At 45.4% G+C, this 19,272-nt stretch overlaps 1 protein-coding gene across 3 annotated transcripts in view; it reads right to left on the bottom strand.

Annotated features, from left to right (window-relative positions):
* The window catches only part of LOC111144751 (galectin-8-like), a 45,892-nt gene that overhangs the window by 7,510 nt on the left and 19,110 nt on the right, over nucleotides 1-19,272 (bottom strand). For all 3 annotated transcript variants that reach the window (XM_022499189.1, XM_022499190.1, XM_022499191.1), the window contains exons 2-4: nucleotides 10,578-10,727; nucleotides 1,823-1,911; nucleotides 675-885 (exon numbers count right to left, since the gene is read on the bottom strand). In XM_022499189.1, the coding sequence (XP_022354897.1) occupies nucleotides 675-885; nucleotides 1,823-1,911; nucleotides 10,578-10,619 (342 nt within the window). In that variant the 5' untranslated portion in view covers nucleotides 10,620-10,727. The remainder of the gene's footprint in view (nucleotides 1-674; nucleotides 886-1,822; nucleotides 1,912-10,577; nucleotides 10,728-19,272) is intronic.

Raw genomic sequence — 19,272 nt, 5'->3', positions numbered from 1 at the left:
GAGCATATCCCGAAGGACAGAAAGGACCCACACTAGAGATGGGGAATCTTCCCTCTAAGGCGAGCGGATTTCAGGTCCGCTGAGATCTGAGCTCTGAACCTCAGGGAGGTTCAAGGCTCCATGGGGCTTGCGGGTCAGTGCCTCCAAAGCCTCCAGGGCCACCTTCTGCCTCACCCCTACACGCTAGCACGGGCAGGGGCTTTACCGCTTGAAGCCAACGCTGGTATTTACTATGCGTAGGACTTCTACGAACTCCTCTGCATCTAAAATCTCATGATCCTAAAGAACTTGTGGCAGGACTTAACTCTGATTCCCTATCCATCTGTGAGTTCCGGATGCCCCCACATTTGGGTCACAGTGATCACGGTTTACTATCCCAGTTAGAGGATGCTGTGCTGATTCGGATCTAAGCTCAGCCATGCTAGCAGAAATAGGATCGAATAAAAAGATCTGGCTTCCCTGGACACATATTCCGGATGAAACACCAGAGGCAGACACAGGTGTGCCCCACCTCACATTCAGGTACTCCCCGGGCCCCTGCTTTCGAGCCAAAGGATGGAGCCACTCTTTTTCTCTGAGTTAAAATAACAAAGGATGAGTTCATGGATGTGCAGAGCTGCCCTGGGCGCTTATGGTCATTAATGAGGATTCCACCTTCTTTCTCCAAAACCTACCTGGAATTTATCTTTCAACACCATAATCACAATTTCAAAAGATTTTTCTTTTTTGAAAGGCACATCGTAGGTGATCTCTTCCCACCCCCATTTTTCATTTTTCAGAGTATTGCACACGATGCAGTCCGACCACTTGAAGCGTGGATTGAAATGAAAGGCCACGTCGGCACGCGGCTTCACGCTGCTCCCGCACTGTAGATCAATCTGGAACCTGCAAGAGCAAGGAGCGAGGAGCCATTTGAGAGCCCAGAAGGAGGCTGCAGGGGAAAGCCCAGCAAGCACAAAACTCCAGCCTCAGAGACCTAGGACTGATCCTCTGTTCACTCACCCAGGTGGCCTAAATACCTTCTTACAGAATCTTCCTTTCCTTCCTCAGTGCAGAGCCCTGAGCTGGGGCCATGTCAATGCAGAGCAAGGGGCCATGTCAATGCAGAGCAAAAGCCCACATTTTTCAGCCTCCCTGGAAGGCAGGTGGCCTCTGGTGCCGGAGGTTCTGCTGAGGTGCAGGTGCTCAGGGAAGACTCCTGAGAATGGCCCCAGTCAGCTGGCATCTGTCTTTTGTCCACTCCCCTGCCCCCTCCCCCCAAACCCCTCAGGCACCCACCCAGCCACCCAAAACATGGTGTGAGGGCTAGGTTTCTAGCTGCCACGAACCATGAGAAAAAGGACCCAACCCAAGGGACAGCAGAACTGTGAGCTGAGAGGCCTGCTTCTCTAGATTCTACGGAACTCCCTAGAAACATGTGGGCTATCTTCTTCAGACTTGACTTTCACTTCTTACTTAAACCGCTGTCATCCAGGCCTCAGAGGCGGCCCAGCTCGAACTTAAGACAGCCTCATCCAGTTTGTACCAGAGCAAGCATCAGACGACTCACCCCGAACGGATCATAAGCAATGCTGTGGGAATGTTACACTGCAACTCGACCTTGTCCCTGGGGTCTGACCACAGTTCCCATCGCTAACTAAATCTCTAATACTTTACAGCAGTAAAACAAAACATCCAAGTGAACTTTATCTCAGCTGCTTATTCCCATCTCCTCAGCACCTGGGCCGTCGATGAAAGCAAAACCAGGCCTCAAAGTACCAAAACAGTCTCCCCACAAAAAGTTCAGTCTTGTTCCTTTTTCAACTAACCACGGTAGCTTTACCTGTCTGAATCACAGGGAACATGCCCACGTATTACAATCAAAGTTCCAGGCTCCAACTGCCCAGGAATGGTCCCAACATAGGGGATTACCTAGGAAAAAATAATTTTAACAAGTGGATGTTTACAGAAAACAAAGACTACATTTTGAAAGGATGCATGTAAATCTCAGAATCTTATAGCGTTTTCCAAGTCACTATTCAAACAGGATAGTGACAGGATCTGAAACATCTTGGAGTTCTTCAGAGAAAGATACAGCTGGAAGTTCATAGAACTTTTTATTTGGCTGGGGGTTTTGTGAAATAAAATGTCTACTTAACAGGATAATTCTGCTAACAGAAGAAACAACTTGCTGGAAGTCCTCTCCCTCTCCCCCTCCGTTTCCCCTAAAGTTCCACTAATGATCCGAACGTGGGACCGAGACCATGCAAGGCCCCAAGCCCATGTTGATGGAGGCAGCAACATTCACTTACTGCCTGGGGAGGGGGCTCCAAACATAGCCCCTTCTCCACACCTGGGATCCGAGTGTCTAATCTTCCCTGCCAGGATTCCAGACCCTTGCTGGGAATCAGAACCGCGTGATCTTAGGGTGCCTATGGTATCTCAAGGCCTAGCACCCGCCTGGCCTGGCCTGGTCCAGTCTGCAGACTTAGGCTGTAACACAGTATCCAGGTCTCTGCCTGCCCCCTTATCACGGAACTCAGCCTTTCTGCCTGGGTTGGGACACACTATCAGATCTTGTCACTCCCTTTCCCCAGAGCCGACTCCACCATCGTCCCCACCCACTGGCTGTGTCTCCTGCATCACGACCATCGCCCCTTCCACTCAGGGGCATCTGAGCAAGACAAGCAGGCCAGATGCCATCATGCTCTACACCAAGCTCACTCCAGTTATGATAAAAATGCTAAAGTCTATCCAAGGTAGCTCTGATCATCAAGAAATAAGACCTAAAATGAGAGGACACATAAAAGTAGTTGTAGAGGGGCACCTGGGTGGCTCAGTGGGTTGGGCCTCTGCCTTAGGCTCAGGTCATGGTCCCTGGGTCTTGGGATTGAGCCCCCACATCAGACTCTCTGCTCGGCGGGGAGCCTGCTTCTCTGCCTACTTGTGATCTCTCTCTGTATCAAATAAATAAATAAATAAAATCTTAAAAAAAAAAAAAAAAAAGTAGTTGTAGATCGGTTGCTCCTAAACAGAAAATCTCAGCTCCAGGGCCATCTCCTCCATGAAGCTTTTTTCAGACTCCATGGGCCAACAGACTTAACCCCTCTCCAAGGACCCCTCACAGCACATGAGACGCTGCCTCAATTTTAAGCTGCGCAGGGCAGGCCTCAGTCGGCCCCTTCAGGTGCCCACAACTGGGGTCAGGAGATGATCGGTGGTTACATGGTGAGGAGTGAGTGCTCGTCAGCCCAGAAACCAGGTTCCGGCAAGCCACACATATGCAGCTGAGCGGCGGCAGCTCAACGAGCGTGCTGCGGCCTGGACCAGTGAGCCGAGCGATGGCTGAGCGCAGCAGGAAATGACTGAAGCCAGCTGTCACCCAGTGTCGTGACAACTGCTGAGAGCAAGGTGGGTGGGAGGAACAGAGCCCATCACACCAGAAAACACAACACATGCACAGAAGGAGGCTACTGCCACACACCAGAGTTGCTGGGTTTTGCCTGGAGAGGATACGGAAGGAATTACACTTCCACACTGATCTGGGCTGCGGCCAATTCCAGGAACAGCCAGCAGCACCCTTCTCAGGGTGAATCTCTTAATCAACTGAACAGTCTTCGTGACTTCGAATTTTATATACATTTCAACTGTATTTATGCAGAATGATGCAAAAAGGTAGGGATATAAATATTAGTGAGAAAAGAGCCTGTAGAACTAGACACAGTATGATCTAACTAAGTTAATGATAAACATTAAAAAAAAAAAAAACACTGTAATGAAAGAAACCAAGAATGTTAACAATAGTTTTCTTAAGGAATGGGATCTTAATTTTCTTCATGTATTTTTATATTTTGCAGATCTCTATGATAAGCATTTATATTTTTATAACAAGTTTTTATTATATATTTAACTTTAGGTTTGGAAACTTTCTGAGACCAGTAATCTATTCCCATCACCGCTAATAAGTTCTCCCCAATTGTTAATAAATTGTTATTTATTCTGAGAAACAACAGTGCTGCACTCCTTCGCCATCTGCTGTTTCAGCTGTCTGCATGAGCGCTTTCTACATAGGAAAGCGCCCTCCACGGTGTCAGTCATACTCAGGTGACTGGGACCATGTGAGTGACACAAAGGCTCTGCAGCCCACTCCTTGAACTCAGCACTCTGCAGAAAGGGAGAAGGGTATTGTTTTGCAGGCAAATGTCAGGCTTCGGATGTTTCATGAATAATTTATGTAAAAAAATTAAAAGCCAGTTCTGATCACACTGGAGACAATACCGTAAGCCGAAGCCATACTTGGGTTTAGTGCTACCTGCTGGAGCGTCCTAGCTGTCTCATCCTGCTCTGCCTATTGCAGGATTACTTCCGTGATGTCTGCTACCCACAAAGGCCTCTCCCTAGGCGGCTGCTGCAGCTAAAAGAAGTACGTGAGTCCTGTCCAGGAGGAGCTTATAACGCAGCTGGGGAGAAGTCAGAGCCCCGTGGACATGGGATACTCTGGCTGTTCAGAATCACAGTCTTGTCCCGTATCTGGAAGATCCTCCCTCAGCCTCATCCAGACTGCAGGGAAGGGCAAGGGCATGGGACGAATCCCTGTCACTTAGGACTGCCAGACCTCCCAGACAGGAAGTTAGAACCAGGGCAAGAAGCCAGAATCAGAGTGCTGGTTCAGCCGGTGGGCGGCAGCGCTCCCTGGGGTCGGAGGCACAGCCGGTCCAGGTGGGGTTGCCAGTGCAAGGGGACCATCTTGGGGGAGGAGGGTTAACAGTCATACAGCACGACTTTGAGTGTCGTCTGTGATTCTGTAGTTGCCAAGCGTGGTTCTTCAGTCCTGCTAGAGATTCTCAGAACTATTGGGTGTCAGTGAATAATGCCTTTTCGGCTCAGACTGGCTCCTGGGCTTGCAGCTGCAAGCTCGAAGCTCAACACCTTCAAATATAGGGCAGAAGAGGCCAAACTGGTGCTCCAGAAACCATTCCAGGTTGCCCAAATACAGTTTCTAAGGAGGTGTGATGTGAGCTGGGCAGTTAGGAGGGGAAAGCCAGTTCAGGAAGACATGTCCATCTACAAAAGCAGAGGCAGGAAAAGACGAAACAGATCCGGCAGACATGAGCAGTAGGGGGCGGTACAGCGCGCCTGGGAGGCTTGGCTGAATGTCCGCCTTCGGCTCAGGTCATGATCCCAGGGTCCTGAGATGGAGTCCTGCATCAGGTTCCTTGCTCAGCAAAGAGCCCGCTGTTCTCTCTGCCCACTGCTTCCCCTGCTTGTGCTAGCTCTCTACTTTGACAAATAAAATCTTTGAAAAAATTAAATGGGGGTGGGGGAGAGTTCAAGACAGAGGGTCGGACTGCAGTATGTGATCACGAAAGCAGGGCTTGGGGACAGCAGTCCAGTCGGGAACAGCACAGTGGAGCATGGGGCATTCACGGGGAGAGTGGCTACTTTAGGGAGCCGGAGACAAGGACAAGCCAGGCTGATGGCAGCAGACATGGGGAGACGCGGGGAGGAAGAGACACACACAAGAACTACTTCCAAGGGAACGATCTACAGAGGGCCACCATCTAACACGGTAAAACTGAGGAGGAAACCAATTTCAGAAGGAAGAGGAGTATCATTTTGAACAAGTCTGGTGTGACGGGTTGGGAGAACGGCTAAGAGCACATACGCTGAAAGGAATAGTGGATACAGGGCCACACGGGATGTGAGAGGCCAGGACTCACGCTCTGAGTCCAAGAAGAGAGGGTTACTGAAGGTATCAAGGCATGGAACCTAAAAGAATGGAAAAGCTAGGGCAAAGGTTTATAAAATGGTTTGTAAACTGAGGGACTATGCAGAAGGGAGTTCACAGACAGACCGCCAGCGCTGCAAGGCCTCCTGACGAGGTTGGCCCTTGGCTGGGGTCTAGGAACTTGGATCTAGGGAGTGCACCCACCACCCAGACGGCTAAGGGTGGTCTCCTGTACTTAAACGGCAAGCCATGTGCAAGCTTCCCCGGTGGGCAGCATTTCACATGCACTGTCGCAGCTCGTTGCTGGGGGGTTCCAGTGGGTCCGGGGGAGCCCACTGGGGGAGGGCCTGCGGAACCCGGCACCTGGTTTCCCCTGGACTTCGCCCCAGGTGCCTTTCCCTTAGTGACGTTGCTCTGTGTCATTTCACTGTAATAAATCACAGCCATGAGTAGGACTCTGTGCCAGTGAGTCATCACGCCTGGGTGTGTGTGTCAGGGACCTCGATGCGGGGGACGGGAAGAGAAAGGAGAGAAGGCCCAGTCAGCTAGACACATCAAGGAGGTCAATGTCCACATGGGAAGGCTGTCAAAATCCTTAACATGGATAAATAAGGAAGATTTTTTAAAAAGATAACGAAGTGGCGATCATGCCCTTTGATCCAGTGATTCCACTTTTACAGACTGTAAAATTCAGGCATACACCAGGCTGTACCACACAGCACTGAATCCCATCACAAAAGCCAACAGTCCTTTAAAGGAAACTGGCTGAATAAGCGACAGTACACCCATACCACGGGCCAGTCGTGCAGCCAGGAAGATTCGCGAGGCAGTGCCACGTGTACTGAACTCTCCGAAACGCATTCACTGGGGAAAGCAGCACACAGAGCAGTGTCTATGCAGGCACACTCAGATTGCGGGCTCGGATTCCGGGCCACTTCGGTAGAGTGCAGAGGGCAGTAAAGCTCTTCAGATATGCTGTCTGGTTTCCCAGTGCAGGAAGAAGTTATATTTACAAGATACCACAGTCTATTAAGTGTGCAATGGCACTACACCTAAACCAAAAAGTACTTTTTTTAATTTAAAAATACTGCTACGGGGACACCTGGGTGGCTCAGTGGGTTAAAGCCTCTGCCTTCGGCTCAGGTCATGATCTCAGGGTCCTGGGATCGAGCCCCACATCGGGCTCTCTGCTCAGCAGGGAGCCTGCTTCCCCCTCTCTGCCTGCCTCTCTGCCTACTTGTGAAGAGAGCAAACGCTGTTGGGAAAATGGTGCTGAGAGGCCTGACTGGGCCTGCCACAGACCCTCACTTTGCGAGAAGCACCACAAAACGAGGTCTGTAGTGAAGAAACAGGATCAACAAAAGTGATACAACACACTCTGGGATATTCACGTGTACTCTCAGAAAAGATATACAAAAAACCGGTAAATATGGTTGCCTTCAGGGAGGGGAACCGAGCACCAAGGCAGAAGGAAAATTATGGCTTAATGTAACCCTTAAATACAGTTTGCTTTTTTTTTTTTTTTTTTTTTGACAGACAGAAATCACAAGCAGGCAGAGAGGCAGGCAGAGAGAGAAAGGGAAGCAGGCCCCCTGCTGAGCAGAGAGCCCAATGTGGGGCTCAATCCCAGGACCCTGAGATCATGACCTGAGCTGAAGGCAGGGGCTTTAACCCACTGAGCCACCGAGGCGCCCCTACAGTTTGAATTTTTAAAAATGATTTATACATACTGTCATTAGATTTTAAAAATAATAATAAAAAAAGGAAAAGCCACTGGGTTGAACATAAATAAATGAAATGAAATTTGGAACACAGATTATCCTCAAACTATTCAGGGCTTGGCGGCATGGGAGGAGGCATAATTAAACAGCAGAAAGGCATGGAAAGAAATGGAAACCCGCAAAAGGGAAGCTGATTCGGGGAGGAAGACATGACTTTAGTTATAAACTCCTCAGTCCTGAAAGGCCGGCAGAGCATCTAAGAGCATTGGGTAAAAGGCCAGAACTGCTCACATACTGTGTACATACTCAGAAGGTCTAACAGTGATCAGTAAAGACAAAATGGAAAAGACATGACTAGTAAAGACAAAGAGGAAATTAAGAAAGAGTTAAAAAAAAAAAAATCAGAGGGCAGAGCTGTGGTGAGGGAATGAAGACTGCAGAACGGATGCTGTCTCGGGACACTAGTCTGCTAGGGGAGAACAAGAAGGACATGGGGCTGGATGAGACCATGGAGGTTAAGATTTAACTCTTTTGGGGCGCCTGGGTGGCTCAGTGGGTTAAGCCTCAGGTCATGATTTCAGGGTCCTGGGATTGAGTCCCGCATCAGGCTCTCTGCTCAACAGGGAGCCCCATCTCTCTCTGCCTGCCTCTCTGCCTACTTGTGATCTCTGTCAAATAAATAAATAAAATCTTTAAAAAAAAAAACATTAAAAAAAAAGATTTTACTCTTTTGTGTTTTAAGATTCAGTGCTAAGGCAGAAAGGGGGCTACTCAGAATATGAAGGAGATGAAGGATAAACGTGGAAGCAAGGTTCCCAAGGAGACTGGAAGGGTGTTTTGGCACCAGGTGGAATGAATGTTAACCACCAGTGTGAGTCACTGCTAAAGAGCATCTTAACCAGCTCACACTCGGTCACAGATTAAGAACTGCATAAATAGCAATCAGTGAAATGAATTGGGTATGAGAAAGCACACAGAACAGTTAACAGTGCACTTTGCTTTTTCTAAGAAGACAATGTGGATAGAATTTGCTGCCAATGTGGATGGAAACTTTAGAAACATTAAGAAAAACTAAAAGGCAGTAGTTTCTGTGTCTTCCTGATAAGTCAACAAACACATGAGTGTGCACACTGCTTAAGCTCTTCTCCCATCTGTAGCTAGCTACCCTTCCAATGTTCAAAACACAACGGGTAAAAGAAATAGAGGCTGCCAAGTAATTTAGAGATTTTAAGTCAATCTATTAGGATACTATACAACCTAGACTTAAAAAGAACTATTTTCTTGCATTACAGTTATTTTGTTAGTGAGCATAGCAGTGTGAGCACTTGGGTGCTATGAATATTTCTTTAATAAGTTAAAGACGGAGCACAATGTCATTTTTTTAAAAGATTAACTTATTTTAGAGAGATTGAGACACAGAAATAGAGAAAGGCATGGGGGGCTAGGGAGTAGGGAGAGAAAGAATCCCAAGCAAACTCTGCACCGAGCACAGAGCCCAACAAAGAGCTCAATCTCATGACCCTGAGATCACAACCTGAGCCAAAATCAAGAGTAGGACGTGTTGCCCCAGCAAAATGTCATTTTTGCTATTCAGGTCAATCTTTCTATCTCGACCCTTTTCTGCTTGTGAAAACAGACTATAATACAGAGAAGCTTTAAAAAAAAAAAAAAAAAGGAAAAGAAAGAAAGGCTTCTGCCAAAAATCTTTACTGTGGAAGAATGTGTCACCATAAACTACCCTCAGCGCAGGAGCGAGGCCGTGTGGATGCCCTGGCTGTTTCCCGCCCCGGAGCAGCACTGTCTCTGGGCGTTCGGCAGGAAATGAACATCAGTGTACTCTTGTTTCGACCCTTCAGCTGAATGTGCTAAAGCCAGAAATTACAGGAATCATCAGCATGCTTGTACCAGGATGCACAGGGATTTTAATCTAAAAAATGACTCTAAATCGCACTCAGATGAGGCACCTTCATGCAGGAAGGGCAGAACTGCGGAGCGTCACCCGACCATCCCTTCCACCTCCTGGTGGGAGCCAGGACTGTACTCCAGGCACCCTTGTGGACAGGTTTTTTTTTTTAATCTTTGCAGAAAGTCCATCTACAACCTTGAGATGTTGTTGCTGTTGTTTTTTAAGTAGGCTCCACGCCCAGCATGGAGCCCAGTGTGGGGCTTGAACTCACGACCCTGAGATCAAGACACTTAACCAACTGAACTACCCGGGCATCCCCAACCTGGAGATGTTTTTAACTCAAAGATACAGAAAATCATTTTATATGTCTCACTTCAAACTCGGTCTTCCTTTTTAAAGGACGCCTACTAGTGAAGGCTATTTCTTCTAAAATGGAACTTGCTTGAGCGCTGGTTGTCCCTGCTCTGCACAATGACATCAAAACCTGGATTAAAAAGAGTTACCACTAGAAAGTAAGTAACAAAAAAAGGGGACCACAAACACTAATGAGACTGGCTTACCTGCTTTAAGGACTCACACCCTGTCTCTCTTGCCCACCAGTCTCCTGGGGGGATGGTTACAAAAGAAAAGCAGCAACTCTACCTCAGACCTAAATTCAGGATTCAGCTTCAGATATGTGGAAACCAGACATTTCTAAAGATTGTTTCCACCACATTAAAACAAGTTCATTCCTTCCCAGGATGTTCCTGAAACTTCCAGCAATTGCAGTCACTGGGGCTCTTGGACCACAAGACCCTAATTCTTCTCTTTAGCCATGTTGCCCCTAGCTTTTGACCTTTTCCCCATACAAGTACGAAACAGTATTTGAAAGGCAGAGGGAAAAGCTGAGACATTTACTTCTCATGAACTGGGTCTAATGAAAAAAGAAAATTAAAAATTTGTAGAGCAATGAATCCATTTTCCTTTGAAAATTATGTCTTGTGATTATCTTCCCAGCACCACCAAAGTTGGCTTCCCCGCACTGCCATGCTCTCCATTCAGAACACGTCCTCACCACCCTGTATTGTCACCGTGACCTCGTCCTCCACTAGACTGAGCTCCACCACAGTCCCTGTCACAGTCCCTTTCCATATGTTTACTGAATTTGATGGTCTCTTCTCCCCAGCAATGGACAATTACTATCCAGTTGGATTTGCTCTAAATCCCGCCACAGATAAAAAGTGATTGTATAGCAATCACTTACCGGGTTATAGACGATATTCTGCAGGTTTGTCAAGGACAACATCACTCTTTTCCACCTTACTGTTGGTTGAGGTCTCTCCTCTGTGTAGGATCTAAGATTTTAAGCAAGTTTCATTTAAAGGCTTCCCAGATTAAAACTGATGCTCTTGCCCTGTGTAAAATTAAAAGTCAGAAAGAAAAATTAGCATGCATTATTTTTCTTTTTAACTGTTTTTAAATTACAAATTATTTTACTTATATCTACCAAATAATAGGATATTACAATCAAAGCTGTGACCCCAATTCTTTCATTGTGTACGTGCACACTAAATAATTTTGTTTTCAAGTGCACATGGAACCTTCTCCAAAACAGACCACATACTAGGTCACAAATCAGGGCTCAACAGATGCCAAAAGACTGAGATTATTCCCTGCATATTCTCAGATCACAATGCTTTGAAACTGGAGCTCAATCACAAGGAAAAGTTTGGAAGGAACTCAAACACCTGGAAGCTAAAGACCACCTTGCTTAAGAATGCTTGGATCGACCAGGAAAACAAAGAACTTAAACAATTCATGGAAACCAATGAGAATGAAGACGATTTGGTCCAAAACCTATGGGATACAGCAAAGGCAGTCCTAAAGGGGAAATACATAGCCATCCAAGCCTCCCTTCAAAAAACTGAAAAATCCAGAATATACCAGCTATCTCTACACCTTAAAGAACTGGAGAATGAACAACAAATTAAGCCAACTCCACACACAAGAATGGAAATAATCAAGATTAGAGCAGAGATCAATGAGGTAGAAACTAGAGAAACAGTAGAACGCATCAATGAAACTAGAAGCTGGTTTTTTGAAAGAATAAGATCGATAAACCATTGGCCAAACTAATCCAAAAGAAAAAAGAGAAGACCCAAATTAATAAAATTATGAATGAAAAGGGAGATATCACAACTAACACCAAGGAAGTAGAAACAATCATCAGAAGTAATTATCAACAGTTATATGCCATTAAGTTAAGCAACCTAGATGAAATGGATGCATTCCTGGAAAACTATAAATTCCCAAAATTGAACCAGGAAGAAATCGACAACCTGAATAGAACGACATCTAGTACCGAGATTGAAGCAGTGATCAAAAACCTCCCAAAAAAACAAGAGCCCAGGACCTGACGGATTCCCTGGGGAATTCTACCAAACTTTCAAAGAAGAAATAACACCTATTCTCCTGAAGCTGTTTCAAAAAATTGAAGCAGAAGGAAACTTCCAGACTCTTTTTATGAAGCCAGCATTACCCTGATCCTCAAACCAGGCAAAGACCCCACCAAAAAGGAGAATTTCAGACCAATATCACTGATGAATATGGACACTAATATTCTCAACAAGATCCTAGCAAATAGCAAATACGATCCAACAGCACATTAAAAAGATTATCCACCATGACCTGGTGGGATTCATCCCTGGGTTGCAAGGACGGTTCAACATTCGCAAATCAATCAATGTGATAGAACAAATCAATAAGAGAAAAGAACCACATGGTCCTCTCAATTGATGCAGAAAAAGCATTTGACAAAATCCAGCATCCGTTCCTGATTAATAGAGGGAACATTCCTGAACTTAATAAAATCTATCTATGAAAGACCCACAGCAAATATCATCCTCAATGGGAAAAAGCTCACAGACTTTCCGTTGAGATCAGGAACACAAGGATGCCCACTCTCACCACTCTTGTTCAACATAGTATTAGAAGTCCTAGCAACAGCAATCAGACAACAAAGAAATAAAAGGTATCTAAATTGGCAACGAAGAAGTCAATCTCTCTCTCTTTGCAGATGACATGATACTTTATATGGAAAACCCTAAAGACTCCACCCACAAACTACTAGAACTCATAGCAATTCAGTAAGGTGGCAGGATACAAAGTCAATGTACAGAAATCAGTTGCTTTCTTATACACTAACAACGAAAACAAAGAAAGGGAAATTAGAGAATCAGTGCCATTTACTATAGCACCAAGAGTCATAAGATACCTGGGAATAAACCTAACCAAAGAGGTAAAGGATCTATACTCGAGAACTACAGAACATTCATGAAAGAAATCAAAGAAGACACAAAAAGATGGAAGACCATTCCATGTTCTTGGATCGGAAGAATAAACATTGTTAAAATGTCTATATTGCCTAGAGCAATCTATACTTTTAATGCCATTCTCATCAAAATTCCACCGGTTTTTCAAAGAGCTGGAGCAAATAATCCTAAAATTTGTATGGAATCAGAAGAGACCCTGAATTGCTAAGGAAATGTTGAAAAACAAAAACAAAACTGGGGGCATCACGTTGCCGGATTTCAAGCTTTACTACAAAGCTGTGATCACCAAGACAGCATGGTACTGGCATAAAAACAAACACTTGGACCAGTGGAACAGAGTAGAGAGCCCATATATGGACCCTTGACTTTATGGTCAAATAATCTTCAACAAAGCAGAAAAAATATACAATGGGGAAAAAAAAGTCTCTTCAATAAATGGTACTGGGAAAACTGGACAGCTATATGTAGAAGATTGAAACTCGACCATTCTCTTACATCGTACACAAAGATAAACTCGAAATGGATAAAAGACCTCAACGTGAGACAGGAATCCATCAGAATCCTAGAGGAGAACATAGGCAGTGACCTCTTCTATATCAGCCACAGCAACTTCTTTCAAGATAGGTCTCCAAAGGCAAAGGAAACCAAAGTGAAAATGAACTTTTGGGACTTCATCAAGATCAAAAGCTTCTGCACAGCAAAGGAAACAGTCAACAAAACAAAGAGGCAACCCACGGAATGGGTGAAGATATTTGCAAATGACAGTACAGACAAAAGGTTGATATCCAGGATCTATAAAGAACTTCTCAAACTCAACACACAAAACAGGTAATCATATCAAAAAAATGAGCAGAAAACATGAACAGACACTTCTCCAATGAAGACATACAAATGGCTATCAGACACATGAAAAAATGTTCATCATCACTAGCCATCAGGGAGATTCAAATTAAAACCACCTTGAGATACCACCTTACACCACTTAGAATGGCCAAAATTAGCAAGACAGGAAACAACGTGTGTTGGAGAGGATGTGGAGAAAGGGGAACCCTCTTACACTGTTGGTGGGAATGCAAGTTGTTGCAGCCAATTTGGAGGACAGTGTGGAGATTCCTTAAGAAATTAAGTATAGAGCTTCCCTATGACCCTGCAATTGCACTACTGGGTATTTACCCCAAAGATACAGATGTAGTGAAAAGAAGGGCCATCTGTACCCCAATGTTTGTAGCAGCAATGGCCACGGTCGCCAAACTGTGGAAAGAACCAAGATGCCCTTCAATGGACGAATGGATAAGGAAGATGTGGTCCATATACACTATGGAGTATTGTGCCTCCATCAGAAAGGACAAATACCCAACTTTTGTAGCAACATGGACGGGACTGGAAGAGATGATGCTGAGTGAAATAAGTCAAGCAGAGAGAGTCAATTATCATATGGTTTCACTTATTTGTGGAGCATAACAAATAACATGGAGGACAAGGGGAGTTAGAGAGGAGAAGGGAGTTGAGGGAAATTGGAAGGGGAGGTGAACCATGAGAGACTATGGACTCTGAAAAACATTCTGAGGGTTTTGAAGGGGCGGGAGTGGGAAGTTGGGCCAGCCTGGTGGTGGGTATTGTGGAGGGCACGTATTGCATGGAACACTAGGTGTGGTGCGTAAACAATGAATTCCAGAACACTGAAAAGTCATTAATAAAAAATTTAAATAAATAAATAAATAAATAATTTTGGATCATCGGTGCAGGAAATAGTGATTTAAAATATACATTAGTAAGGCGCCCAGCTAGCTCAGTCGGTAGAGCATGAGACTCTTAAAATATACATTAGTAGAGGGGCACCTGGGTGGCTCAGTGGGTTAACGCCTCTGCCTTCGGCTCAGGTCGTGATCCCAGGGTCCTGGGATCGAGCCCCACATTGGCCTCTCTGCTCAGCGGGGAGCCTGCTTCCCCCTCTCTCTCTTCCTGCCTCTCTGCCTACTTGTGATCTCTGTCTGTCAAATAAATAAAATCTTTAAAAAAAAAAAATAAAATATACGTTAGTAGAGAAGATGGTTCAAAATGGCCACATAGGTAGATCCGGAGCTCACCTCCTCCCAAGGACACAACAAACCTACAACTACGTATGGCAAACCTCCTTCTAAAGGGGGACTTGGAAACTGGATGAACAGCACTTACACAACAAGACACAGCCTGAGACAGGTAGACGAGGCAGAAATCTTGTCTCACTAATGGAAAAACCACACCCAGGAATGGTATTGCACAGTCCAGACAGATCTCAAAGGAATGGAAATTTTCCCAGAGGAGTGAGAAATTCAAACTCACATCAGGCTTTATATCCTGCACAGATGAGACGGCCCCCCAAACAACTGGCTTTCAAAACCAACAAGGAATCACCCATACAAACTATAGGAATCTAGGGAGGGAAAACCCATTCTTAAAGGGCCTGTGCAGACTCATTCGACCCAGAAACCAGCACAAAAATACCAGACAAGAAGCATAGAGACTACAGGTGAAGGAGACCCCCTATTAACCTTGGGCCATCTGTTGGAGAGGCAGGGGACAGCTGGGTCTCTCCCCGGGACTGAGACACCAGCGGCAAACCATTTTTGCTGTCTCCTTCTGTCATGCTGATCCGCCCTCTAGACTGCTAGTGTCAGGGGGTGCACACTGCTGAGCTCCACATGACCCTGTGCTTCTGTGTGGCCTCGCAGCCAAGGGGGTGATAACCCGGCCCACCAGAGAAATGGACGACAACTGCAGTCCAAGCACTGCCACAACAGGAGGTCACGTGCAGCCCTCACAGGGGGAAAGCCCTGGAGCAACGGTCTATGGAGGCCAAGGGGACTGTGTTTCTGTGCCCCACAGAACAACTACATATAGTCGCTCCTTCAAGACCGGGAGACATAGCGAACTACCTAATACACAGAACCAGAGACAGGCAAAATGAGGAGACAGGAAAATATGTTCCAAACAAAAGAACAACAACAACAACAACAAGAATAAACAAAAAATAAATAAAAATGTAAAAAAAAAAAAAAAGACAAAACTTCAGAGAAAGAACAAAACAGAAATAAGAAATCTACCCAATAAACAGTTCAAAGTAATGGTCAAAAAGACACTGACCTAGGGAGAAGAAATGAGTGAACACATTGAGAACTTCAACAGAAAATATAAGAAAGTACCAATCACAGTTGAAAAATACAGTAACAGAAATGAAAAATACAATAGAGGGAATAAACAGATTAGATACAGAAAAATGGATCAGAGGTCTAAAAACAGGGTAGTGGAAATCATCCATAATGAACAGCAAAAAAAGAAAATAATAATAAGTTTAAGTACAAGATAGTTTAAGGGACCTCTAGGACAACATGAAGTATGCTAACATTCACAGTATAGGGGTGCCAGGAAAAAAAAAAAAAAGAGAGAGAAGGCAAACAACTTTTTAAAGAAATAATGGCCAAAAATTTCCCAAACCTGAGGAAGGGAACAGACATCCAGGTCCAAGAAGCACAGAGAGTACCCCCCCCCAAAAAATGAACCCAGATAAATCCACTCAAAGTCATGTTACAATTAAAAGGTTAAAAATAAAGTGAGAATCTTAAAAGCACCAAGAGGGAAAAAAAAGGCGGACCCCCCCCCCCAGATTATCAGCTGATTTTTTCAGCAAAAACTTCTCAGGCCAGGAGCAAGAAACAATATATTCAAAGTGCTAAAAGGAAAAACAAGAATGCTCTACCCAGCAAGGTTATCATTCAGAACTGAAGGGGAGGTAAAGTGTTTCCCAGAAAAGCAAAAGCTAAGGAACTTACTGCATCACCACTAAACTGGCTCTACAAGAAATATTAAAAGGACTTTTTTAAGCAGAAAACACCATAACAAGAAGTAAGAAATATATTTTAAAAATCTCTCTGGTAAAGGCAAACATATGGTACAGATAGCAGATCAATAACAGAGAAAGTTAGTATGAAATTTAAAAGAAAAATTAGTAAAATCAATTTTATCTACAATAATTAGTCAAGGGACACACAAAATAAAAGGATGTAAGACATGACATTAAAAAGACATGGAATGAGAGTAAAAACGTAGTGCTTTTACAACATGCGCCAACTTATGCAACCACCAACTTAAAACAGACTGCTATAGGGGCGCCTGGGTGGCTCAGTGGGTTAAGCCACTGCCTTCGGCTCGGGTCATGATCTCGGGGTCCTGGGATCGAGCCCCGCATCGGGCTCTCTGCTCAGCAGGGAGCCTGCTTCCTCCTCTCTCTCTGCCTGCTTATGATCTCTCTCTGTCAAATAAATAAATAAAATCTTAAAAAACAAAAACAAAAACAGACTGCTATATATGAGGTTGTTATATATGAACCTCATGGTAACCAAAAACTAAAAGCCTATAATAGACAAACACGCATAAAAGAGAAAGGAATCCAAACATCACATGGAAGAAAGTCATAAAATCACAAGAGAAGAAAAGGGAACTACAAAATCAACCAGGAAACAATCAATAAAATGGCAATAAATACATACTTTTCAATAATTACTTTTAATGTAAATGGACTAAATGCTCATTAAAAGACTTAGGATGGCTGAGTACATTTCACAAAACTAAACTAAACAAAACAAAAAGAAAAAACAAACAAACAAAAAAAAAGACAGTAAGGTGGACCGTAAGGGCCTATTTAGCCAGAGCTGCTCCATCTCGGTTGAACAGCCATTTTGTTGTTTGCGCAGTAAAACTTAAACTGACCCTGCCCCTCCCCCTCCTCAGGGGACTTACTTAAAAGCAAGTCCGGGAAACCAGTAAAATGTGGTCCACCAGTCCCTGGTAACAGAGCCCAAATACAAGGGCAGGTCAGGTCAGGTGGAGATGACAGAACCTAGATGCAGGGACGAGTGGGGCCAGGTGGAGACCTCCAATCAGTGGGGCGCGCATACTGTCTCCCTAGCTACCAAGGAGTGTGGGCCGCGCCTTTCGGGTGCCAATTCTGACCAAAGAGATAGGCTAGTTCAAAATAGCTACTATGGGGCGAATTGTAATTCAACTGGACACCCGTGGTGACCTAGCATGACTGTGCAGCTTTCTCTGTGTTGCAATCTCACTGGCCACCTGTGAGTGGCCAGGCTCAACCACGTGGCCTTTGCTCTATAAAAGTTAGTCTGTGAGGGGTCGCTTTCTCTGTAAAAGGCGGCCCCGAACGGTCAGGTTTGATTCTCGATGCTTGGCGCGAAATAAAGCTTTGCTTGACCTTCGCCTTTGTATCAGTCTCGCTCCTTTGATTCGAACCTCTCAGGAGGAATGCTGGGAAGATGGTGCAGTAGGAGAACCCTCAGCCCACCCTGTTCCACAGACAGAATTAGACAACACCCATATCAGCATAAAAAAAAAAACAAAAAACCCCACCCAGAAAACAACCTGAAGGCAGAACAAACTCCAGAACTAAATGCACAGAAAAGACCACACGAAAGAGGGCAGGAAGGGTAGAAACACAGTGAGGAGCTAAACAGACTATGAGCCTCCCAAAGATGTGAGGAACGTGCAGGCCGGGAGAAGGGGAACAGACTATCACACTAAGATCACACGGGGAAGACGAATTCCCTTAATATTTGGCTTTGAAAGCCAGAGGGGCTGAATTTTGTGAGCCTGTTCAATCAGCGGGACTTTAAGTCTGGAATTCTAAAAATCAGTGGGCCCAGCTGTGGAAGAGCCCCGAGAATGAGCAGCTCAGTCCTTGCCCTTAAAGAAAGAGCCCAACAAACAGCCTAGAGAGATACAGAATAGAAGCAGCAATTTGAAAAATGCTTGGGGCCCATGGGAGGGAGATTTATTTACTAATCTCAGAGCAGGTCCTAGAGGGGCAGGGGTCATTGGAGGACTCCACCAGAACAAAGAAACTGAAAAGCACCATTTCCCTCCCCCACCCTCCCCCAGCATAAATACAGAGCAATCTGTGGGAACCAGCGCTGTGCTGACTTTCACTACCTAACTTGCTTCCATCGCTTCCCGCTCCCTGGGCTTCAGGAATATGCCCCTTCCAGCCAGGCGTGCTTCAGTTCACTTCTGGACCTCTCCTGTAGAAAACCAGCAGTGTGCAAACCTTGCTAACACTGCTGCCCACACACACACACACACACACACACACACACACACACACACACACACCCCGCCCCCACACTACAGATCTATAGCCTCCAATACACTCCTGGATGGGGCCCATTCAAAGTCGGGCCACAAGCCGGGCCACGTGCAAGAAGCCCTGGCAGGGGCTGGCCTGACTCCCAGTGACTACTGCCCCGGGGCGAGGGGAATATGACCACACATACCAGTCTGACTGCTGACCCAGCAGAGGCGTGGAGACAGACATCTGCTCTGACTGCAGGTCCCACCCACCAACTAAAGCTTCGCAGGGAACAACAAAGAGCACCCAGAAGTTCAGAGCTACCACAGCTCTGGCAAATGCTTGTTCTGACTCAACTCAAGCCCTGGCAGCCCAACACAGGTCCACTCACACTGCAAGGACCAAACACTGCCCACAACAAAGAGAGCCACTGAGGATGAATGGACTGAAGTCACAAGGGGCTCAGCCACCACAGCAGGGTGCCTGTAACACACACAGGACACACCCCTGAG

Source organism: Enhydra lutris, unplaced genomic scaffold, assembly GCF_002288905.1.
Source record: "Enhydra lutris kenyoni isolate GAN:26980312 unplaced genomic scaffold, ASM228890v2 scaffoldscaffold12, whole genome shotgun sequence".
Taxonomy (NCBI): Eukaryota; Metazoa; Chordata; class Mammalia; order Carnivora; family Mustelidae; genus Enhydra; species Enhydra lutris.
This window is presented reverse-complemented; position numbering and strand designations above follow the sequence as displayed.